Below are 24,938 nucleotides of genomic sequence, written 5' to 3'. Positions count from 1 at the left end.
GGTCCCTGAAGCAGAGTGACGTTCCTCCAGGGGCTCAGCTGCCTCGATGTTCTTACTTTGCTGACGGCCAGAGGCCCTGCCCCGGACCCTGTAAGTCTGCTTCAACGTCTACAAATTCCTCTGGAAACGTCCTTTATCTCTAAAACGCCCAAGACACGTGTTTGCAGTCACCCCCAAGCATATGGCCCGATACACATCTGTCGGGTCTCACAACTCGGGGTTTATTAGGCCGTAATGAGTGACCTTTTCCCGACAAGAGCTGTGCCTCAAGGTCCTGGAAACCTTCTTGCTTCCAGATTCCTTAGAGACGGACACTCCCAGCCCCTCCCAGCCGGAGGGTGGAGGACGGTCACTGCTTGTTCCCGGGGCAGGGCTTTCCACCCGTGGGTCCTGTCCCCGAGCTTCAACAGAATCACCTTTTTGTACCGAAGACATCTCGAGAATTTTTTCTGGGCTGTTGGCTCCGAGTCCCACGTCCAGAACGTGCGCGTGTCCTCCTGGGGCCGCGGAGGGTCCTGCCCGGAGCTCCCGTGCGCTGCCGCCTTCCAGCTGAGGCACTGGCCCTCCTCTGGCTTTACCCACGGGGAATGTGCTGCCGAGGTCAGCAGAGCCGCTCGCCCGCAGGACGCGTCGCAGTGAGCCGTGCCGCTGCAGGACGAGCGGGGACAAGGCACGGCTCCTTTCACTGTGTTTCCTCGTTAACATGTTTCTCCAGTTAGAGTCGACGACACGGTGTCAATCTATAAGAATCCATTTTTCTTCCAGAAAGGCGCAAACAATCTTTATGCTTTATAATTCCTCCCCTGGCGAAGAAGATATCTTTAGGTCAAAGTTGAAGCTCATTAACACAGTGGCCAGACGGGCGGACATGTAGGTCCTCAGGTCCAAGCAGGCGGCCTGTGCTTGGGGCCCTGGGCCGGCCGGTAGCAGCGGGACATGGGGCGGGGTCTGGGCCCCCGGAGCAGCGGACCTGGGTGCACGTCAGCCACACAGACGGCCAAGCATGCCCCAGTCTGAGCACGGCTGACCTGTGCGTCCCATACAGTGACGTGGACAGGGTCCGGAGTCCTCAGGAGAGGGCACTGGGGACCCCACCTTCTCTGGGTGCTGTCCTTTAGCTCAGTGTCATCTGTGTCCTTCCCTGCGTCCCGTTGATGGAGGTTGTGAATGTCGGTGGGGTCCAGAGCCGACGGCCAAGAAGGGATTCTTGAGAATCTTCAGTGCGAAACGGTGGTTTTATTAAAGCCCGGGGACAGGACCTGGGGGCAGGAAGAGCCGCTGTCCCAGGGCTGTCAGGGCGACGGGTCACAGGGGCGGGGAGGAAAAGGGAGGTCAGATGTGAAGGGCCTACGGGACCCTGGACGCCTCGCCTTTGTCAAGGGGGCTTTTCCCTCCAGTGAGGCGTTAACGTGAAGACAGGTGAGCGTCTCCTTCTGGAAGTTGGGCTTCCAGATCCGTAAGAATGTGCTTTTCCTTAAATCACAACCGCATTTGTGAACGGAAGGAGGCCCCGTCCCACAGGCTAGCATCTCCATTAAGTCACCGTCTGTTTCTCCTTCCCTCAGCTCGAGGGCCGGGAAGGTCAGAGGAGGATTCCCGCGGCCCCCACCTATGGGGCTTGGGCTTCGCCCTCAGCTCGCCTTCTGCTCCTCATCCTATGGTCCTTCCCACAGATTTCCGGATCGGAGGCTGCGCAGGAAACCTCTGACTTGCACTTGGCCTCAAGAGTGAGGGTGGCCTTGGAGGCCGTGCGCTCTAACCTCTCCATGACTGCCTGCTGGAGACGACAGCCCTCAGCCCGGCCCCACAGGATCCGAGTGACCCTCCTCCGGGAAGCCCCCAACTGTCCTCACGTCCATGCTTTGCTGGAAGGAAAAACCACGTCCACCTAACCAGAGCCAGGCCCCCGGACGCCAGGCCGTGAGTCTCTGCCGGACCCAAGTCCTTTCGGAACTTCCCTTGGTCCTTCCCTCCACAACCCCCGGCCTGCAACCATCGCTCCTCACAATCCCGGGACAGCAGCCCTTTCTGCTCACGGGCCCGTCCTCCTGCGTTCATAAGACCACATTTTTGGCATCAAGACAAAGTTTTGGAAAACCAAGTCAAACCTATCACTTGTCGTAATCTTCCAGGATCGCATGTCCCATAAGTCCACTCAGTGGCCTCCGTGGCCTCCTCCTAAGGACACGCCTCCACCCCCGCACACGGGTGGCCTCTGAGGTCAGCCTCTCCCAGCTTCCCCGTCACCTGCTCAGTCCTGGGCCTTCCTGCTGTTCCCGATGCTGCCGCCCCACAACACACCGACCCCCAATCCGCGGCTCCCACCTCCACACGTCCACCCACGTGTACGTGCTGTGCCCGTCCACAAGGATGCAGCCCGTGAGCTCTGTGGGCATGGAGGGCCAGCTCCTGCACAGAACACGGCAGGACCGGGCACACGCGTGTGAAAGGACTGCAGGGCCTTGCGGAAGGAGAGAAGGACCCGGTGGGGTTGCTGCCTGTAGTCACCCTAACCCGACCAGCCGGCAGACGTGCGGACACCCCTGGGAGGCAGGCGGACGTGGGCCACGAGAAGGTGTGTGAGGACACGGGTGCTGGGGGCAGGGCAGGGGAGGCCTCTAAGTGTTTAGCAAACCCAGGGGCACCTGGGCAGCTGTCGGTTAAGCGTCCGACTCCTGGTTTCAGCTCGGGTCATGATCTCAGGAGCCGTGGGATCGAGCCCCAGGTCGCGCTCTGTGCTCGGGGAGGAGCCTGCGGGAGACTCCCCTGCCCCTCCCCCTCTCTAAAAAACCAATTTCTTTTTATTGTGTTACCTTAGTCGCCATAAAAGACATGGTTAGTTTTTGGTGCAGTACATCCTTTTTTAAAAAGCATGCTGCGGGGCGCCTGGTGGCTCAGTGGGTTAAAGCCTCTGCCTTCGGCTCAGGTCATGATCCCAGGGTCCTGGGATCGAGTCCCGCGTCGGGCTCTCTGCTCAGTGGGGAGCCTGCTATTCCCACCCCCCCGCCTGACTCTGCCTGCTTGTGATTGCTCGCTCGCTCTCTGTCAAATAAATAAATAAAATATTTAAAAAAAAAAAAGGCATGCTGCTCTCAGAGGCCGTCTTCTGAACTTAGAAAAACGAAACGCAGACGAATGGCTTGAATCAGAGGGCTGGGTGGGAGGGTCCTTGTGGGAACGTCACTTGGAGCCAACAGGGAGGAGGGGGGGCAGAGCTGCGGCCGGGCCCGGGCTGCTCCACAGGCCGCCGCACGCAGTTTAAGCAGAGGGGCCGAGGCTTCCTGAAGACCCCATGCGCACGTTCGCACGTGAGAATCGGAGAGGATGCAAAAGGTACAGGTTTGGAAAATGGTGACGGGCTCTTTAATCACACGCAAGACGCATCAGGCTCCCCTCTGGAGTTTTTTAAGAAGTTGCCAAAGTGAACCCAATGAAAAAAATTTGCCTCAATCTTTACTTCCTGCAAATATGCAAATTAGCCAGTCTCATCACTAACCTCATCTTGGGGAAAAAAGTCCATTACAGCAAAAAAGAACTGTCGCACCAACAACCGAGATTTCTCTGGCAAAATATGAGGAGACAATGACCTGGGCCCAGAGTCCGGTTTTCTGCTGCACAGGGCGGCCGGGTCCGTTTCCTGAGACCACAGCCCCACACAGCCCCACACAGCGCACCCGCCGGGTCCTGCCGGCACCCGAGTCTGTTCCCGCCACAGAAGAACCTGTCCAGCTGCCGCCGGGGGAAGACGCTTCTCCTCCTGGGCGTCTCCCCGCCTGGCCGCCTGGGAGCCATCCTCGAGTCGGCCCCGCACCGTGGCCCATGCGACTGCAGTGCACTGGGGTCCGGGCGTTCCCACTGTGCTTCCCCGGCAGGTGCCTGCTCCCCGGGAGCGTGGACGTTCTGGGACAGGGGGACAGGAGTGGTGGCGCCCACCCCCCGGCGACACAGGGGCTTCGTTGACGCTGGGCGGCTGCTCTGGGGACGGACACGGCAGGGAGGTGGGCGGCGATGCACGAGGCTGTGAAGCCAGAGCCCCCGGGGGAGCCCGAGGGGAGCCTGGTCACAGAACTGGGCTAGGTCAGAGCAGCCACTCCCCGTGGCACCCTCCTCTGAGGCCCCGGTGGAGAAGGACCACGCGCGGCCCCCTCCCCGTCCGTAGGCAGAGTGGGCTCCGTTTATCCGGCGACCTTCCACTCAGGGTGATGTGCCCATGGCCACTTCCTGGGGACACAGCCCAGCGCTCCACCCCTGCAGGATCGGGCCCTCCCACCCGTGGCCCAGAGCCGGCTCCGCAGGCTGCCCTGCACACGCCCAGCAACGCCCCTCCTCTGTGGCCAGGGCGGTGCTCGGGATTCCTCGTGCACACTGCCAAGGCCGGCCGAGGTCTGCGGCTCCGTGCGTCGGAGCTGGAGTCCTCCCTCGCTCACGGTGGGATCCCACGGGGTCTCCCCTCTCTGGGTGGTGGCTGTTTCACAGGCGGTCCGTCCCCTGCCCACCCGGCGTGTGCTGTCTCTGCTCCACACCGGCCCAGGCAGGGACCACGCTTCTCTGGAGCTCCACACGCGAAGGGCACTCAGGACGCACGGGGCAGCTGGGCAGGGCGCGGCGTCGCTTCCCGGAAGTCTCGGCCGTGGGCTGCTGTCCACCCCACACCCCCAGCCACCCTGCTCCAAAGGCCCCGGGTCTTCCGCTCCCTTTGACAACCCCTCAGCTCTGGAAACTCCATCCCACAAGAAAAGGCACGTTAGTGCGCTCGGACACAGCGGGGTTTCAGATCCCACCCAACCTCCCCACGTCCCCGCGTCTTTAGACCGAATTCCACAGCCCAGTGTTGAATTCACTTCTGTCTGCATCCCAGCACCTCCTCTGCCGCAGGGGGCCGGGGGGCTTGGCCAAGAAAAGGCCAGGAACCTCCCCCCACCAACGCCAACGTGCTCTCCCTCCTCTGCACAAATGCGGAGAAGGAGAAGCCCGTCTCCAGGAAAACGGGTGTGATGGCTCCAGAAAACGCTGCGCTGCACTCCCCGAGAGAGAGAGGGAAGGGCTGATGTGAGCGAAGTTTCAGGACAGGCTCCTGCAGGCTCGTGGGAGCTGGTGTGGGAGGAAAGCACGGTGTGCGGCCGGCCACGAGGCCCGCCCGCGGACTCAGAGCGGGGAGGAGGAGTCAGATCCGCGGAGAGACGAGGGACATCTGTGCCGTGATGGGCTCCGAACGGGCCACAGGCACGCGGGGTCCTGGCAAGACAGCAAGAGGCCTGCAGCGCCCGGAAGCGGCTGAACCGGGAGAGCCGCGGCCGCCTAGGCAGCAGGACTCGCGGCTGAGCCCGAGGACACACCCCCCAAGAGCAGGAGCATCGGAGCCTGTGCGATCGCGGCAGGGAGGGCCGGAGGTGCAGGAGAGCCGGCCGGAGGGCCAGACGGGGGCAGGCGCCGAGCGGGAGGAAAGCAGGAGCAGGAGGACAGGAGCCGCCCGAAGTGCCCGCTGCGAGCTGGCGGTGTGCTCAGAGCAGAGACATGGCCTCGCTGCTCCCCAAGGTGCCCGCCCGTTCGGGTAATGGTCCTGTGGCTGAGGAGGGAAGCGGCTGTCCTGGTCGTGGTCATGGGACTTGTGAAGCCGGAGGAGGACTTACAGGGAGGGTCCCACGGGCACAGGCAGCCAGGGCAGCCAGGAAACCCCCCTCCTGCTGTGGCCTCGTCCTGGCCAGTTGGCAGCTGTAGAATACTCCAGGCAAAGACCAGGGACAGGCATCCTGGGGCAAAGGGCGGGAAAGGCAGAGGCGGCTGGGAGCCGGTGCAGCGGGGTGCGCGGGGCAGACGGCAGGGGGGTTCGTGCTGAGGAAGGAGCTCTGGGGCTGGCCCCTGTGGGTAGGGGACATGGGCCCCAGAAGGCAGGAGAACAGCCGCGGACGCAGGTGGTGGGGGGACCGAAGGGGAAAGAGGTGCCTCACACCATGTGGGCTGCCCCCAGGCAGCTGCTGTGCCCCTGGGAGGACGTCCTTATCTTCCGAGGAGGGGGCCGAGGGCATCTCCCACCAGTGAGGAAGAAGCAAGGAGCAGGGTCCAGGGGCTGAGTGTGTCTGCCCAGCTCCTTGGTTCTGGCCCAGGCAAAGCGACATGAACCTCAGCCGTGGCCACACACGCGTGGGACACCATGGTTGCGCCGGGAGGTCTGGAGCCACCAGACCATCCCTCAACTCCCTGAGCGGGTCTGAGGCTGCAGCAGCAAACAAGACTCCGGGAAGGGCAGGGTTCTAGCAAGTAGGACGAAGGAGCTCCAAGCAGCCAGTGGGTCTGGCTGTGGCTGGCGGCACCAGGTGTGGGACGTCGTCTGGAGCACAACGGGCCACACGCAGGGACAGAGAAGGTGACAAACAGCTGTCAGGGATACAGTGTGGGGTCTGGCCAAGGCTCAGAAAGGCAACTGGCTACTGGGAGCCTGATGTGCAGTGAGACGAGATGAGAACATCGCTGGAGGGTAGGAACGGAGTCCGAGCTCTCTCTGCCCACCACCCTGCAGGCCTGGGCTGCTCGGCCCCTCACCCTGGGCCAGGCCCAGGAACCGGAGTCCTTCTGCGTCCGCCCAGGGGTCCCTGCGGGGAGCTCATGGTGGAAAGCAGAGGTCAGGACGGGGTCAGCTGCAGGGGAAGCTGAGGAGGGAAACTGTGCTCCCAAGCACCAGAGCACCTAGCGTGGGCTGCAGGGGGGCCGCCCGCTCAGGCCCCCACAAAGCAGATGCCCAGGGAAAGGGCACTGTCTGAGGCCACTCAAAGAAAACACTCACTTCCAATGAGTCTCCCGCTGCACTGGAAAGCACAAAACTGGGAATGTTTCTGTGCAGACGTTGTCGGGGAGAACCTGGCTCACTCGAAGCTGCACGAGACACCTGCACGAGACACCTGCACACGAGACACCTGCACACGAGGCACCTGCAGACGAGACACCTGCATGAGACACCTGCAGACGAGACACCTGCATGAGACACCTGCAGACGAGGCACCTGCAGACGAGACACCTGCACGAGACACCTGCAGACGAGGCACCTGCACGAGACACCTGCAGACGAGGCACCTGCAGACGAGACACCTGCAGACGAGACACCTGCACGAGACACCTGCAGATGAGACACCTGCACGAGACACCTGCAGACGAGACACCTGTATGAGACACCTGCAGACGAGGCACCTGCAGACGAGACACCTGCAGACGAGACACCTGCAGACGAGGCACCTGCACAAGACACCTGCAGACATTACTACAGAAGCAGCTTCTCACTAGTTTACCTGGAAAATGGACACATTCAGGGAAGGAGCACAAAGCTGCTATCTTTTCCTAGAAATTTAAAAATTCCAATCTTCTCATTTCTGTTTAGGATAAAAGACCTTGGATTTGTGGGGTCCTTCCACCCATGGGGAGAGCACGCTCCAGACCCCTAGGGGCAGCCTGCCTCCCCACCCCTGCCCTACTCTGACACCAGAAGAAAAACCCTTTGAAAACCCCACTCCCACTGTGGCCTCCCCATCAGAGCTGCAAGCAGGGACCCCAGCACTCTCGCTGCAGAAGGGCCGTGGGGCAGAGAAAAGGGGGTTGACTATAAGAAAGCCAGCCTTCCGGCAGGTCAGTGAACACTGTGCCCCTCCACTCGAGACAGCGAGGGCCCGGAGACGGGACCTGAGGTTGGAGCGTGGAGCTGCCGGCGCTCGTCCGCGCAGGGACCCTGCAGCAGGGGCAGGGTCTGCGGGCCTGCGGGCGGCTCCCAAGCGACATGTGTGCGTCCCGAGGGGCAGTCGGCCGGTTTCCTGATCTCCAGGAGGCCCGCGGAAGACCGTGAATCAGCTCCGCACGTTACATGTCTGTCGTGGCTGCTTGTTGGGAGAGGAGGGTCTGCACACCTCTCTCCTTCAACTGGCTCCCTGGTGCGACCTGCTCGGGGTTTCTCCCTGCGGTCACGTGAGAGGGTCCCGGGGGCTACGTGGGTCACCTGCTGCCCATGCACTTGGCTCATCACCCCAGGGCACTGGCGGGCCTTCTCCAAGAGAGCCAGTTTCCCAAAGCTAACAGCGGCACCCAGCGACACGAGCCGCAGGCCCCCCAACAGGGCCACTTGGGGCGTGCAGAAACAAGGAGGGAGGGAAGGCTCCGTGTGGTCCTGTGGGGCCAAGGTCTTGAGCCAGGAATGAAGTTCCTGTAGTCCTCCGGGCTCTCTGAGGAGAGAAGGGGCGAGCGGGCATGGGGAACCCTAGCAGAGCACAGGTTTGATGGGAGCGGGCTCCAGCGGCAAGCCAGCTGTCACGTGAGCGTGTGTGCACAGCCCAGCCGGGCAAATAAGTCCTGCTGGGGAGGACTCCCACAGTGCCGTCTCCCACAACCACACACGCGTGCATGCCCGTGCGAGCTCAGGTACTTGTGTGAGCTTACACACTTGTGCAGGCTCACACACTCATGAAGATCACACCCCCTGCAAGTTCACACACCTGTGCAAGCTCACACGCACGCAGGCTCACACCCCACACGAGCTCAGATACTCCTGCAACCTCACACACCCGTGCAAGCTCGCACACCTGCGTATCCTTCCTGAGCCTCATCCCCAGACTCAGATCTTCCCCACACCTGAGTCCACTCCTCAGGGCCTCACCCCAGTGTGGGCTCCCCCGACCCTGGCAAGTCCCTCTGCCCCTGAATCTGCTTTCACAGTGAGACGCACTTTCTGTAAAGGGCTCTGTCCCTCAAAGGAAAACAGAAGACCAGGGAGCTCGCTGTGGCCCACAGCCTGGCTTCCAGGGAGCTCGGGCTGCGGCGAGGGGACACCCAGCCTGACTCTGCAGGAGGACGGGGGTCCTGGAAGTTTTAACAGGCAGAGGGACCCAAGTGCCGTGAAGGCTGGAGGGTGGGGGGGCGGCTGGTACCTGCTGCACCACGGAGGGACCTCGGGGATGTCACCGTCAGTGACGCGAGCCAGCCAGGAAGTGGGACCCCCCAGCGGAATCCACGGACCGGGGCGGGGGGGGGGAGGGCAGGGCCAGGTGGGGTGGAGCGGAGCTGACCGGGGTGGTTTCCCTCCTGCCAGAGGAGAAGGTTCTGGAGGCCTAGGCCGCGGCGACCGCACAGCAGAGTAAGAGCCGCAGCGCCCCAGAACCGTGCCCTCCGACGGGCTCGGACGGCCGCCTTACGTGCGTCTCCCCAGAACCGAGAGTCGTGCGGAAAGAGGCGTCCAACGCAGTAACTGAGATCAAGACTTTGAAGTAAGATTCCACGGGTTTTCTTGCCTTGTTAATTACGCTTCACTTATTTTTAACCAGTTTCAAAGTAACTTCGTTTTAACAAGGGAAACAACAGAATTGCTATAAATGGATAAAATAACTCCCAAGTGTTGGGAATAATAAAAATCAGTTTTCTAAAAGTTTGCTCCTCCAACACTGCCGGGAAAAGGACGTGTACCTGTGGTGGGTGCGTGGACGGCCCACGTGGAGGCCGGAGCCCGCCCAGAACTCAGCACTACATCTCTCGGCAGGAGAGGAACAAAGGAGGGGTGGCTCGTCCGGCATTTCCCGCGGCCTGTCCAGGCCGGCCTGAGAGGCTCTGCCCTGGGCGGACTGAGTGTTGTCAGCCGTTCGCCGTCTGGAAGAATCCTGACTCTCCTGGGGTCCCAGAAAGACCTGGTTCTGGAGTGTCAGAGGAAAGACGCCTGCTGCCCACCCCAGGACAGCCGTTTGTGTCTGCGGAATTCATGGGGGACCCTGGGGACCCCACCGCTGCTGGGGGGAAAGGCCCAGAAGCCAACCTGGGGGCAGAGCCCCCCAGTCACCAAGCAAAGCCAGGGCATGTGGTCAGAAGGCCGGTGGGCCGCGCCACCCACTGCTCTGTGCGCACCCCACAAAGTCTGTTAGGAAGCAAACACCAGGTTACTTTTTATTGAAGAACATTCTGTTTCAGCTTGACCACGTTCTGTGCAGAAGTGCTGGACGCCGACTCCGGTCGTCCAGCATGGGGACCCTTGGGAGGCGCAGGGAGCTCCCAGGCGTGCGCGTGGCAGAGCAGAGCCAGGAGCAAAGGGACGCAAATCCCGGTGGGGCTGCGAGCAGGACCCCTGGCCGGCCGCGCAGCCCCCTCACGCCCGCGGTCAGTGACCGGCTCCGAACAGCTGCAGGTTTCCGTCCAGGCTGACCGTGGCGAGCTGCAATCGAAAACAGGACATCGTCTGCTTCCGTCCCTCTCCCGAGGGGAGGGCCCTGCACACTTACGGTGTGGGCTCCGCTCGCTGGGGACTTTCTAGAGCACAGAACAAAGTGCATTAGCAAGAGTGACCTCACCACACCAATGGCTGATGACTGCAAACCACGTGTCATGGCTGTTCTGAGGCCAGCGAGTGCCACGTGCCCGGAAGACCACAGGACGGCCTGCAGAAGCCTCTGCCGGCTCTCAGCCACGCACGGGAGCCACGGAGCCCCAGCCCTCCGGCTTCCCACCGCTCCACTCTCTTCCCCGGGGCGGAGGGCGGCTCGCTCACTGGGCGGAGAGGGGGGCTCCTCAGACAAGGAGCCAGGCCCCTTCCTTGCTGCTTTGTCCCCAGGGGCCAGCTGGCAAAGCCCATCTCTGAGCCCAGGAGGGAACACGGACTGTGGCCCACACGCTCTCACGCCGCATCTCAGGTGGCCTTCGCTGTCTGCCGCACTTGCGCCGACGCTGGCTGGCCACAGCGACACTGCCTCGCGTTCTGCGTTTTGAAACGTTACATGAATCACCACTTGGGACGTCGTCCACTGTGACTTCAAACCCATCAAACCCTGCGGGGCCACCTCCCACCGTGCCCTCCCTACCGTGTGCCCACAGCCACCACACCTGGGGCCTCACACCCTCCTGGAGCTGCATGACCCCCGCAGCCCCTCGTCCCCCTGCAAACACCAGCAATCCAGTGTTACCGTCAGGAATCTGGACGAGACTCACGAGGTCAGAGGCCTGTGGTCTTGCAGGGTGCCCCCCCCCCCACATCTGTGCCCCGTGGGCCTGGAAATGCTCTCGGAGTCCACGTCACCACCAGGCACGGCCGCCCCGAGGGCACGAGGGACAGGCGTACTCCCGCGGCTGGTCCCTCCCTCCCCTCCCCTGTCTGCGGTTCCTGCCGCTGCGGTGCTGCGTGCGACTCAGTACCCGTGTGACACCTGCGCCGAGGCGGCCTCCCTCTCTTCAGCCACACGTCGCTGTAGCGCCCTGCGTCAGGGACACCGGGGCCCACCGAGCCCACTGGCCAGGTAAAGAAGGAGATGACATCACAAGCAGCCATGTGTACATTTGATTTTTAAGAGCCTCTGCCTTAGAAAAGGTAGAAGATCCGTAGGAAAATAGTCAGTAGGCGATGACCTCACTGCTTCTGTCCACAGATCTAGATGTTCTAAGAGCCGCTGGCCGAGAGGAAGACAGGACAGCAGGACACAGATCCCCAACTCCAGGGGTGCAACCCTTTCCTGGGATCATCCCCGGGTCACGCCTGGAGAGCGGGTGACAGCGGACAGTTGTGGGGGCTGCATCCCATGCATCCATCTGTCCACCCCAGAGCACAGTCCAGGGGCAGCTGGCACTGCATGGTACAGTGGGGGAGCTGCGCAGACCTGGGCCCAGCGGAGATGCCGCATGGACACAGCCCAGGCTGCCCCTAGGAGGGCCTCACTGTTGTCTGGCTCATCCTGTGTGCTCCAGAAACGTCCCAGCAACCCCGGGAGCCTGTCTAGCCTGGGCTGTAGGCAAAGCACCAGGTCGACGGCCGGGGAACCACCGAGGTGTGCTGCTCACGGGCTGGGACCCAGGAGACCAAGGCAGCAGGCACAGTGGGTTCCAGGGGAGGTTCCATCCTCACCTGGAGAAGGCGGCATTCTGAAGCTCTTTCTGGGGCACAAAGCCGGTCCCTGAGGGTTCCACATCATGACCAAGGCCCCCCTCCTCATACCAACGCATCCTGTCCATTGCAGAGCCCAGTCAGGGTTTGGGGTGGCGAGGAGTCACACTGACCACTAGCCAATGAGGCACGCAGGGGAAAGCAACGCACCTGAGAGTGCATGCAGAGACCGACGCTTGCCACAGACATCCGCTCGGCCGTCCCGTGAGCGTGTACCAGCAGGGCTCTGTGTCCCCTGGCAATACGTGGGCTCGGCCCACACACGGTGGGTGCTGTGCCCGCAGCTCCCCGGGTGTCCACACCTCGTGCGCCCTCGGGAAACCTATCCCCAGATCACCTCGGCTTTCCTAACACCATCGTTTTTCTTCTTCTCTTAGATAAGATAGATAATATCTTAGATAGATAATATGTTCTCTTAGATATTGACAGGTTCAAGACGTCCCAATAATATCTTAACATCAATCTATCAACAACTTCTTGGGTGACATGTTATGTTGATTGACACGGATGGGTCATTGCTATCCTAAGTGATTCAGTGAATCAAACATGAGAAATGCAGAAAGAACAAAAGCACCATATCTGAGTGTTTCTAGCACAGCACCATGCCCTGTGTGGCGCATTCCTCTATGGATACAGACAGCGATATCGGGCTGACACGGACACCCTGCCTTGGAAGACCCGAGCACAGGCATCTCAGATTCCATGACCAGATTACGATGGTAGATCCCTTCCAGAGTTTCTGTGTGCAGATCACACAGACCTGGAGTCACACATTTTCTACCACATACCTGCCGTACAGTGAGGAGTAAGTCACGGCCCACTACCTCCATCTGGGAGACGTACTGGGGTGACATTACCTTCCCAGAGTGAGAAGGGCTGTATCTGCTCATGGGTGTCAAGCACCCACCAGAACCAGACGCGTAGGACGATGCAACCAACAGAACCGTGTGGACCAAACAGATGAAGGACAGATACAGATAAAAATCTGCACTTTTTAGACCCAGGATACCACTTACATAACCCTGAGAGTGACGGTCTGGTGTGTACAGTTCAGATTTTGGCCTGACAGTGTCTATTGTTTTGAGAGGAGAACTTGGCTTTATTTCAAAGAAATGACTACAATAAGATTTCACATTGAAGCAAACCTTCACTTATCCACAAGTCCCCAAGTAATCTTATGCTCATGGACATGTGTCAAATGTATTTTAAAATCTGTCTCTAATTCGAATATATCAGAAAGAATTATTATAAATCACATGCATCTGGGATTTTTAAAAAATGAGGTTTATGTGTTCTAAATACCTCAGTCTGCAAAGCACCGCAACAAACCTCATACTAATGACGTCTTAAAACACTAATAACCCTTTCTTAGAACATGTCTTCACATAACATAAAAATAAGCTTCAGATCGCGGGGGCAATTCTGTCTCCAAACTTTTGAAACATTAGGATAAGCAACAAGATCCAGGGCATAAACATAGTAGCTCTTATTTTGGTGAGTTTCATTTGAATTTGGCTCGGAATTCAACCTCCAGAGGTCAGATCTTCATCGCCATGAACAGCATGCAAGTTGCACGTCCCCACTGTCTGCATCAGCTGCTCCCTGGGGTGCAGGTGCCCTTCGGAGGTGAAGAGAGCAGAGGGGAGCAGGGCCCGGGGCTGCAAGGCTGGTGGAGCCTCAGGAACCAGCACACGAGTTAGCCTGAGAGAGACATGTCTAGACACGTGGGACGCAAGACGGGTGACAAAGTACAGCCCAGAGTGGGAATGCAGAGTCTCTGACTGCTCTGGCCGGGAGGCCGGAAGTTGCTGTGAGAACTCACAGGAGGGGTGTAGCTAACTCTTTGGGTAGTGAGGGACAGAAACCCCACTTCGACAAGCTGAGCAGAAAGGCACTGAATTACGTGGTCATCAGAATGTCTGAACGTGGGGAGGAGTCAAGATGGCGGAGAAGTAGCAAGCTGAGACTGCTTCAGCTAGCCGGAGATCAGCTAGATAGCTTATCTAAAGATTGCAAACACCTGAAAATCCATCGGCAGATTGAAGAGAAGAAGAACAGCAATTCTGGAAACAGAAAAACAACCACTTTCTGAAAGTATTTTACTTGCCCCTTCATTTACTCTTATCTGGACAAAATGACAAGACGGAAAAATTCAACACAAAAAAAAGAACAAGAGGCAGTACCGAAGGCTAGGGACCTAATCAATACAGACATCGGTAATATGTCAGATCTAGAGTTCAGAATGACAATTCTCAAGGTTCTAGCCGGGCTCGAAAAAGGCATGGAAGATATGAGAGAAACCCTCTCGAGAGATATAAAAGCCCTTTCTGGAGAAATAAAAGAACTAAAATCTAACCAAGGTGAAATCAAAAAAGCTATTAATGAGGTGCAATCAAAAATGGAGGCTCTAACTGCTAGGATAAATGAGGCAGAAGAAAGAATTAGTGATATAGAAGACCAAATGACAGAGAATAAAGAAGCTGAGCAAAAGAGGGACAAACAGCTACTGGACCACGAGGGGAGAATTCGAGAGATAAGTGACACCATAAGACGAAACAACATTAGAATAATTGGGATTCCAGAAGAAGAAGAAAGTGAGAGGGGAGCAGAAGGTATACTGGAGAGAATTATTGGGGAGAATTTCCCCAATATGGCAAAGGGAACGAGCATCAAAATTCAGGAGGTTCAGAGAATGCCCCTCAAAATCAATAAGAATAGGCCCACACCCCGTCACCTAATAGTAAAATTTACAAGTCTCAATGACAAAGAGAAAATCCTGAAAGCAGCCCGGGAAAAGAAGTCTGTAACATACAATGGTAAAAATATTAGATTGGCAGCTGACTTATCCACAGAGACCTGGCAGGCCAGAAAGAGCTGGCATGATATTTTCAGAGCACTAAACGAGAAAAACATGCAGCCAAGAATACTATATCCAGCTAGGCTATCATTGAAAATAGAAGGAGAGATTAAAAGCTTCCAGGACAAACAACAACTGAAAGAATTTGCAAATACCAAACCAGCTCTACAGGAAATATTGAAAGGGGTCCTCTAAGCAAAGAGAGAGCCTACAAGTGGTAGATCAGAAAGGAACAGAGACCATATACAGTAACAGTCACCTTACAGGCAATACAATGGCACTAAATTCATATCTCTCAATAGTTACCCTGAATGTGAATGGGCTAAATGCCCCTGTCAAAAGACACAGGGTATCAGAATGGATAAAAAAACAAAACCCATCTATATGTTGCCTCCAAGAAACACATTTTAAGCCCGAAGACACCTCCAGATTTAAAGTGAGGGGGTGGAAAAGAATTTACCATGCTAATGGACATCAGAAGAAAGCAGGAGTGGCAATCCTTATATCAGATCAATTAGATTTTAAGCCAAAGACTATAATAAGAGATGAGGAAGGACACTATATCATACTCAAAGGGTCTGTCCAACAAGAAGATTTAACAATTTTAAATATCTATGCCCCCAATGTGGGAGCAGCCAACTATATAAACCAATTAATAACAAAATCAAAGAAACACATCAACAACAACACAATAATAGTAGGGGACTTTAACACTCCCCTCACTGAAATGGACAGGTCATCCAAGCAAAAGATCAGCAAGGAAATAAAGGCCTTAAATGACACACTGGACCAGATGGACATCACAGATATATTCAGAATATTTCATCCCAAAGCAACAGAATACACATTCTTCTCTAGTGCACATGGAACATTCTCCAGAATAGATCACATCCTCGGTCCTAAATCAGGACTCAACCGGTATCAAAAGATTGGGATCATTCCCTGCATATTTTCAGACCACAATGCTCTAAAGCTAGAACTCAACCACAAAAGGAAGTTTGGAAAGAACCCAAATACATGGAGACTAAACAGTATCCTTCTAAAGAATGAATGGGTCAACCGGGAAATTAAAGAAGAATTGAAAAAAATCATGGAAACAAATGATAATGAAAATACAACGGTTCAAAATCTGTGGGACACAACAAAGGCAGTCCTGAGAGGAAAATATATAGCGGTACAAGCCTTTCTCAAGAAACAAGAAAGGTCTCAGGTACACAACCTAACCCTACACCTAAAGGAGCTGGAGAAAGAACAAGAAAGAAACCCTAAGCCCAGCAGGAGAAGAGAAATCATAAAGATCAGAGCAGAAATCAATGAAATAGAAACCAAAAAAACAATAGAACAAATCAACGAAACTAGGAGCTGGTTCTTTGAAAGAATTAATAAAATTGATAAACCCCTGGCCCGACTTATCAAAAAGAAAAGAGAAAGGACCCAAATAAATAAAATCATGAATGAAAGAGGAGAGATCACAACTAACACCAAAGAAATACAAACTATTATAAGAACATACTATGAGCAACTCTACGGCAATAAATTCGACAATCTGGAAGAAATGGATGCATTCCTAGAAACATATAAACTACCACAACTGAACCATGAAGAAATAGAAAGCCTGAACAGACCCATAACCAGTAAGGAGATTGAAACAGTCATTAAAAATCTCCAAACAAACAAAAGCCCAGGGCCAGACGGCTTCCCGGGGGAATTCTACCAAACATTTAAAGAAGAACTAATTCCTATTCTCCTGAAACTGTTCCAAAAAATAGAAATGGAAGGAAAACTTCCAAACTCATTTTATGAGGCCAGCATCACCTTGATCCCAAAACCAGACAAGGATCCCACCAAAAAAGAGAGCTATAGACCGATATCCTTGATGAACACAGATGCGAAAATACTCAACAAAATACTAGCCAATCGGATTCAACAGTACATTAAAAAGATTATTCACCACGACCAAGTGGGATTTATTCCAGGGCTGCAAGGTTGGTTCAACATCCGCAAATCAGTCAATGTGATACAACACATCAATAAAAGTAAGAACAAGAACCATATGATACTCTCAATAGATGCTGAAAAAGCATTTGACAAAGTACAACATCCCTTCCTGATCAAAACTCTTCAAAGTGTAGGGATAGAGGGCACATACCTCAATATCATCAAAGCCATCTATGAAAAACCCACCGCAAATATCATTCTCAATGGAGAAAAACTGAAAGCTTTTCCGCTAAGGTCAGGAACACGGCAGGGATGTCCATTATCACCACTGCTATTCAACATCGTACTAGAGGTCCTAGCCTCAGCAATCAGACAACAAAAGGAAATTAAAGGCATCCAAATCGGCAAAGAAGAAGTCAAATTATCACTCTTCGCAGATGATATGATACTATATGTGGAAAACCCAAAAGACTCCACTCCAAAACTGCTAGAACTTATACAGGAATTCAGTAAAGTGTCAGGATATAAAATCAATGCACAGAAATCAGTTGCATTTCTCTACACCAACAGCAAGACAGAAGAAAGAGATATTAAGGAGTCAATCCCATTTACAATTGCATCCAAAACCATAAGATACCTAGGAATAAACCTAACCAAAGAGACACAGAATCTATACTCAGAAAACTATAAAGTACTCATGAAAGAAATTGAGGAAGACACAAAGAAATGGAAAAATGTTCCATGCTCCTGGATTGGAAGAATAAATATTGTGAAAATGTCTATGCTACCTAAAGCAATCTACACATTTAATGCAATTCCTATCAAAGTACCATCCATCTTTTTCAAAGAAATGGAACAAATAATTCTAAAATTTATATGGAACCAGAAAAGACCTCGAATAGCCAAAGGGATATTGAAAAAGAAAGCCAACGTTGGTGGCATCACAATTCCGGACTTCAAGCTCTATTACAAAGCTGTCATCATCAAGACAGCATGGTACTGGCACAAAAACAGACACATAGATCAATGGAACAGAATAGAGAGCCCAGAAATAGACCCTCAACTCTATGGTCAACTAATCTTCGACAAAGCAGGAAAGAATGTCCAATGGAAAAAAGACAGCCTTTTCAATAAATGGTGCTGGGAAAATTGGACAGCCACATGCAGAAAAATGAAATTGGACCATTTCCTTACACCACACACAAAAATAGACTCAAAATGGATGAAGGACCTCAATGTACGAAAGGAATCCATCAAAATCCTTGAGGAGAACACGGGCAGCAACCTCTTCGACCTCTGCCGCAGCAACATCTTCCTAGGAACAACGCAAAAGGCAAGGGAAGCAAGGGAAAAAATGAACTACTGGGATTTCATCAAGATCAAAAGCTTTTGCACAGCAAAGGAAACAGTTAACAAAATCAAAAGACAACTGACAGAATGGGAGAAGATATTTGCAAACGACATATCAGATAAAGGACTAGTGTCCAGAATCTATAAAGAACTTAGCAAACTCAACACCCAAAGAACAAATAATCCAATCAAGAAATGGGCAGAAGACATGAACAGACATTTCTGCAAAGAAGACATCCAGATGGCCAACAGACACATGAAAAAGTGCTCCATATCACTTGGCATCAGGGAAATACAAATCAAAACCACAATGAGATATCACCTCACACCAGTCAGAATGGCTAAAATCAACAAGTCAGGAAATGACAGATGCTGGCGAGGATGCGGAGAAAGGGGAACCCTCCTACACTGTTGGTGGGAATGCAAGCTGGTGCAGCCACTCTGGAAAACAGCATGGAGGTTCCTCAAAATGTTGAAAATAGAACTGCCCTATGACCCAGCAATTGCACTATTGGGTATTTACCCTAAAGATACAAATGTAGTGATCCAAAGGGACACATGCACCCGAATGTTTATAGCAGCAATGTCCACAATAGCCAAACTATGGAAAGAACCTAGATGTCCATCAACAGATGAATGGATCAAGAAGATGTGGTATATATACACAATGGAATACTATGCAGCCATCAAAAGAAATGAAATCTTGCCATTTGCAACAACATGGATGGAACTAGAGCGTATCATGCTTAGCGAAATAAGTCAAGCAGAGAAAGACAACTATCATATGATCTCCCTGATATGAGGAAGTGGTGATGCAACATGGAGGCTTAAGTGGGTAGAAGAATAAATGAAACAAGATGGGATTGGGAGGGAGACAAACCATAAGTGACTCTTAATCTCACAAAACAAACTGAGGGTTGCCGGGGGGAGGGGGTTGGGGAGAAGGGGGTGGGATTATGGACATTGGGGAGGGTATGTGATTTGGTGAGTGCTGTGAAGTGTGTAAACCTGGTGATTCACAGACCTGGGGATAAAAATATATGTATATAAAAAATATATGTTTATAAAAAATAAAAAAAAAAAAAAAAAAAAAAAAAAAAAAAAATCTCCAAACAAACAAAAGCCCAGGGCCAGACGGCTTCCCGGGGGAATTCTACCAAACATTTAAAGAAGAACTAATTCCTATTCTCCTGAAACTGTTCCAAAAAATAGAAATGGAAGGAAAACTTCCAAACTCATTTTATGAGGCCAGCATCACCTTGATCCCAAAACCAGACAAGGATCCCACCAAAAAAGAGAGCTATAGACCGATATCCTTGATGAACACAGATGCGAAAATACTCAACAAAATACTAGCCAATAGGATTCAACAGTACATTAAAAAGATTATCCACCACGACCAAGTGGGATTTATTCCAGGGCTGCAAGGTTGGTTCAACATCCGCAAATCAGTCAATGTGATACAACACATCAATAAAAGAAAGAACAAGAACCATATGATACTCTCAATAGATGCTGAAAAAGCATTTGACAAAGTACAACATCCCTTCCTGATCAAAACACTTCAAAGTGTAGGGATAGAGGGCACATACCTCAATATCATCAAAGCCATCTATGAAAAACCCACAGCAAATATCATTCTCAATGGAGAAAAACTGAAAGCTTTTCCGCTAAGGTCAGGAACACGGCAGGGATGTCCATTATCACCACTGCTATTCAACATCGTACTAGAGGTCCTAGCCTCAGCAATCAGACAACAAAAGGAAATTAAAGGCATCCAAATCGGCAAAGAAGAAGTCAAATTATCACTCTTCGCAGATGATACGATACTATATGTGGAAAACCCAAAAGACTCCACTCCAAAACTGCTAGAACTTATACAGGAATTCAGTAAAGTGTCAGGATATAAAATCAATGCACAGAAATCAGTTGCATTTCTATACACCAACAGCAAGACAGAAGAAAGAGATATTAAGGAGTCAATCCCTTTTACAATTGCATCCAAAACCATAAGATACCTAGGAATAAACCTAACCAAAGAGACACAGAATCTATACTCAGAAAACTATAAAGTACTCATGAAAGAAATTGAGGAAGACACAAAGAAATGGAAAAATGTTCCATGCTCCTGGATTGGAAGAATAAATATTGTGAAAATGTCTATGCTACCTAAAGCAATCTACACATTTAATGCAATTCCTATCAAAGTACCATCCATCTTTTTCAAAGAAATGGAACAAATAATTCTAAAATTTATATGGAACCAGAAAAGACCTCGAATAGCCAAAGGGATATTGAAAAAGAAAGCCAACGTTGGTGGCATCACAATTCCGGACTTCAAGCTCTATTACAAAGCTGTCATCATCAAGACAGCATGGTACTGGCACAAAAACAGACACATAGATCAATGGAACAGAATAGAGAGCCCAGAAATAGACCCTCAAATCTATGGTCAACTAATCTTCGACAAAGCAGGAAAGAATGTCCAATGGAAAAAAGACAGCCTTTTCAATAAATGGTGCTGGGAAAATTGGACAGCCACATGCAGAAAAATGAAATTGGACCATTTCCTTACACCACACACAAAAATAGACTCAAAATGGATGAAGGATCTCAATGTACGAAAGGAATCCATCAAAATCCTTGAGGAGAACACGGGCAGCAACCTCTTCGACCTCTGCCGCAGCAACATCTTCCTAGGAACAACGCAAAAGGCAAGGGAAGCAAGGGAAAAAATGAACTACTGGGATTTCATCAAGATCAAAAGCTTTTGCACAGCAAAGGAAACAGTTAACAAAATCAAAAGACAACTGACAGAATGGGAGAAGATATTTGCAAACGACATATCAGATAAAGGACTAGTGTCCAGAATCTATAAAGAACTTAGCAAACTCAACACCCAAAGAACAAATAATCCAATCAAGAAATGGGCAGAGGACATGAACAGACATTTCTGCAAAGAAGACATCCAGATGGCCAACAGACACATGAAAAAGTGCTCCATATCACTCGGCATCAGGGAAATACAAATCAAAACCACAATGAGATATCACCTCACACCAGTCAGAATGGCTAAAATCAACAAATCAGGAAATGACAGATGCTGGCGAGGATGCGGAGAAAGGGGAACCCTCCTACACTGTTGGTGGGAATGCAAGCTGGTGCAGCCACTCTGGAAAACAGCATGGAGGTTCCTCAAAATGTTGAAAATAGAACTGCCCTATGACCCAGCAATTGCACTATTGGGTATTTACCCTAAAGATACAAATGTAGTGATCCAAAGGGACACATGCACCCGAATGTTTATAGCAGCAATGTCCACAATAGCCAAACTATGGAAAGAACCTAGATGTCCATCAACAGATGAATGGATCAAGAAGATGTGGTATATATACACAATGGAATACTATGCAGCCATCAAAAGAAATGAAATCTTGCCATTTGCAACAACATGGATGGAACTAGAGCGTATCATGCTTAGTGAAATAAGTCAAGCAGAGAAAGACAACTATCATATGATCTCCCTGATATGAGGAAGTGGTGATGCAACATGGAGGCTTAAGTGGGTAGAAGAAGAATAAATGAAACAAGATGGGATTGGGAGGGAGACAAACCATAAGTGACTCTTAATCTTACGAAACAAACTGAGGGTTGCCGGGGGGAGGGGGTTTGGGAGAAGGGGATGGGATTATGGACATTGGGGAGGGTATGTGATTTGGTGAGTGCTGTCAAGTGTGTAAACCTGGTGATTCACAGACCTGTACCCCTGGGGATAAAAATATATGTTTATAAAAAATAAAAAATTAAAAAAAAAAAAAAAGATCAGTTAAACAGGGAGTTGACCAAGATATTATTTTACATAACTGTTTTAAATACAATTGCACTATTGGGTATTTACCCTAAAGATACAAACGTAGTGATCCAAAGGGGCACATGCACCCGAATGTTTATAGCAGCAATGTCCACAATAGCCAAACTATGGAAAGAACCTAGATGTCCATCAACAGATGAATGGATCAAGAAGATGTGGTATATATACACAATGGAATACTATGCAGCCATCAAAAGAAATGAAATCTTGCCATTTGCAACAACATGGATGGAACTAGAGCGTATCATGCTTAGTGAAATAAGTCAAGCAGAGAAAAAGACAACTATCATATGATCTCCCTGCTATGAGGAAGTGGTGATGCAACATGGGGGCTTAAGTGGGTAGGAGAAGAATCAATGAAACAAGATGGGATTGGGAGGGAGACAAACCATAAATAACTCTTAATCTCACAAAACAAACTGAGGGTTGCTGTGGGGAGGGTGTTTGGGAGAAGGGGGTGGGAATATAAAAAAAAAAAAAAAAAAAAAAAAAAAAGAATGTCTGAACGTGCTCGACAAGAAATATGGACTCCGGAGTCAGGAAGAGCCGAAGCCGTAGACACAACCGTCACCAGCACCAGCACCCTGTCACCCTGTCACCATCCCCGGTGTCCACCCCAGAATGCTTTTCTTCTTCTTCTTTCTCTTTAGAAACCACATGTTTCTAATTTTCCAGTCCAAGTTGTCAGAAGAAAACAAGACAGACAGACAAAACAAGTAGCAACAAAATCCCATGTCACTTGAGCTCTGGGCTCCGGCCACTGTTTGTGCTAGTTCCAGTTTTGCCGTGGGGCCCAAGCAGGCTCATCTTCTCAGTAACTTGCTACTCCTGGGACAACCACGGGGGTAGAAAGTTCCAGAAGTGCCGTGAGACAGAAAGACAAATTCTGAGGGAGAGGGACAAGTCCTTTCCTTCAGTAAAATCAGGACATCCCAGGAAAAGGTGTGCATGCCATGCACTGCAGGAGGGTTCTGACCTCACTGTTGCTCTTGCAAGGTCAAGGCTAGTGACTCCTGAAGGGACTCATGTTCTGAGCTTGGACGAGCTGCAGGAAAATAGAGGCAAACCTAGGAAAAGAACCAAAACCCAGGGTGACACGTTTATGACATCACTTTCTACCCAAGGAAATCACAGTTTCTGTTAAAGCAAAGTGTGCATGTATGTGCTAGGGGGACGACATGGATGTTAACTGCCATGTGAACACAGAAGGTGCAGATGTGGCGTCTCATAATAAAGGGAATTGGGCCAAGAAACCTGTAAAAAGTCAGAATATTCAGATATTTAGACCTGAGTGAAGTGTGGACAGGGAAGGCCACCTTGACACCAGGGAGAGGAGACATCCCAGCCGGAGGTGAGGAAATCACCTCCAATATCCATAACCAAGGGCAGCACATAGAGAGTCTGCAGTTTTCACCTACGCTATGAGAAACAAAAAGAAATCCATATCAAGGAACTAGCTAAAAAAAAAAAAGTGGTCTCAGCTGCTTATATTCACAGAGCATCCAGGAGAGCAGACCAAAGACCACCGGGACCACTCCTCCACAAAAACCATGCAGGACCCTCAAGGATAAGCTTGCAGAAGGTCATCTCTGGACCTTTCCCTATGAAGTATACTGGACACAAGGCTCAGCAGGAATGGAGTACTGGACACTGTAGACAACACAGCCATTGGACATAGCCTGCAGATCAATATGCTTAAAATGGCTAGAAACATAATAAAAGAATAAGCTGTTATAATAAAGAACTAGAAGACTGAAAACAACCCAAGTGAAACTAGAAATCGGAGTCATCAAACATAAAATTTCATTTGATGAATTAAGAGCAGTTAAGAAACAGCTGAAGAGAGGATTTATAAACTGGGAGGCAGGTGTGAAGAAATCACCCCAAATGTAGCTCATAGAGTCGAAAGGACAGAAAGTGTGAAGGAGACTTTAGCCGACAAGACGGAGTATGAACATTCACTTAAGAAGAGTTCCAGAAGGAAAGAACAACGAGATTGGAAAAAACAGAATATTTGAAGGGATGATAGCTAGAATTATTAAGAATTATGGAAAAATCAAATCGTTATTGAGGAAACAAAATGAGCTGTAGGAAAGAAAAATAATAATAAACACACAACTACATTCATTTTAAGTCTCCAGGACAGTACACACAATCATCTTCCTCCATCGGTGGCCTCATTCCGAATCTTCATCGCATGGAGTGGGCTTACGTAAACACAAGCACCCACCTCCACTCACAGAGATTTGGTTTCAGTGAGAGCAAGTGAGGCCCAAGGGTAACGCTAAAGCACAGGCCCGAGGACAGCTGGGTGGCTCGGGTGGCTAAGTGTCCTCCTCCTGATTTCAACTCAGGTCATGACCTCAGGATCACGGATTTGAGCCCCACATTAGGCTCTGCACTCAACATGAAATCTGACGGAGATTCTCGCTCGCTCTCCCTCTACCCCTTCACTGGTGCTTGCTCACACTCTGTGAAATAAAGAAAATAAACCTTTAAAAAACAAACAAACAAACAAACAAACAACAGAAAAAAAAAAAACAGGCCCCCAGTGAATCTGAGGTGCAGCAAGAATCATCCGGTTTTTGTACTAACTTTTCAGTTTTAAATATTATAGTCATTTATTAATCATTACTTTTGTGATGGTGTCTTCATTAACAATAAATCTTTAATTTTCATGAAAATAAATTCATAAATTTTTTTGTCTCATGTTTTATACTTTCAAGTTTTTTAAGTTTTATGAAGTCTTTCCAAAGCATAGGTCATAAAGCTATTCTACATTTCCCCTATTTATTTATAGTTTTACCTTTCACATTTAGATACTTGAATCATTAGATGTATGTTTAAACAGAAATACAATTCTCTTTTTTCTCACTATAGAGATCAATTTTCCCTAAACATTGTACCAAATAATACCTCTTTTCCCCACTGTTTTATGACGCCACATTAATATGTTTTGAGTCCCCAAATATACATGGGTCTCTCTCTGAATTCTCAATTATATTCTTTTGGCTTTATTTCAGCTCTTGAACCAA

General features: G+C 51.1%; 1 protein-coding gene across 28 annotated transcripts in view; it reads right to left on the bottom strand.

Moving 5' to 3' along the window:
* The window catches only part of WDR27 (WD repeat domain 27), a 197,558-nt gene that overhangs the window by 59,722 nt on the left and 112,898 nt on the right, over positions 1-24,938 (bottom strand). For 8 of the 28 annotated variants that reach the window (XR_009354390.1, XR_009354394.1, XR_009354392.1 and 5 more), the window contains one exon: positions 9,881-10,171. The exons of the other annotated variants lie outside the window; for them this stretch is intronic. Coding sequence is in view for 1 of the 8 variants with exons in the window: in XM_059176472.1 (XP_059032455.1) it covers positions 10,118-10,171 (54 nt within the window). In the remaining 7 variants the exon portion in view is untranslated. Of the gene's footprint in view, positions 1-9,880; positions 10,172-24,938 lie in introns of those variants that run through there. 28 annotated transcript variants of the gene reach the window in all.

Source organism: Mustela lutreola, chromosome 6, assembly GCF_030435805.1.
Source record: "Mustela lutreola isolate mMusLut2 chromosome 6, mMusLut2.pri, whole genome shotgun sequence".
NCBI lineage: Eukaryota > Metazoa > Chordata > Mammalia > Carnivora > Mustelidae > Mustela > Mustela lutreola.
Note: the sequence above shows the minus strand (reverse complement) of the source record. Positions and strands in the feature narration are given on the sequence as shown.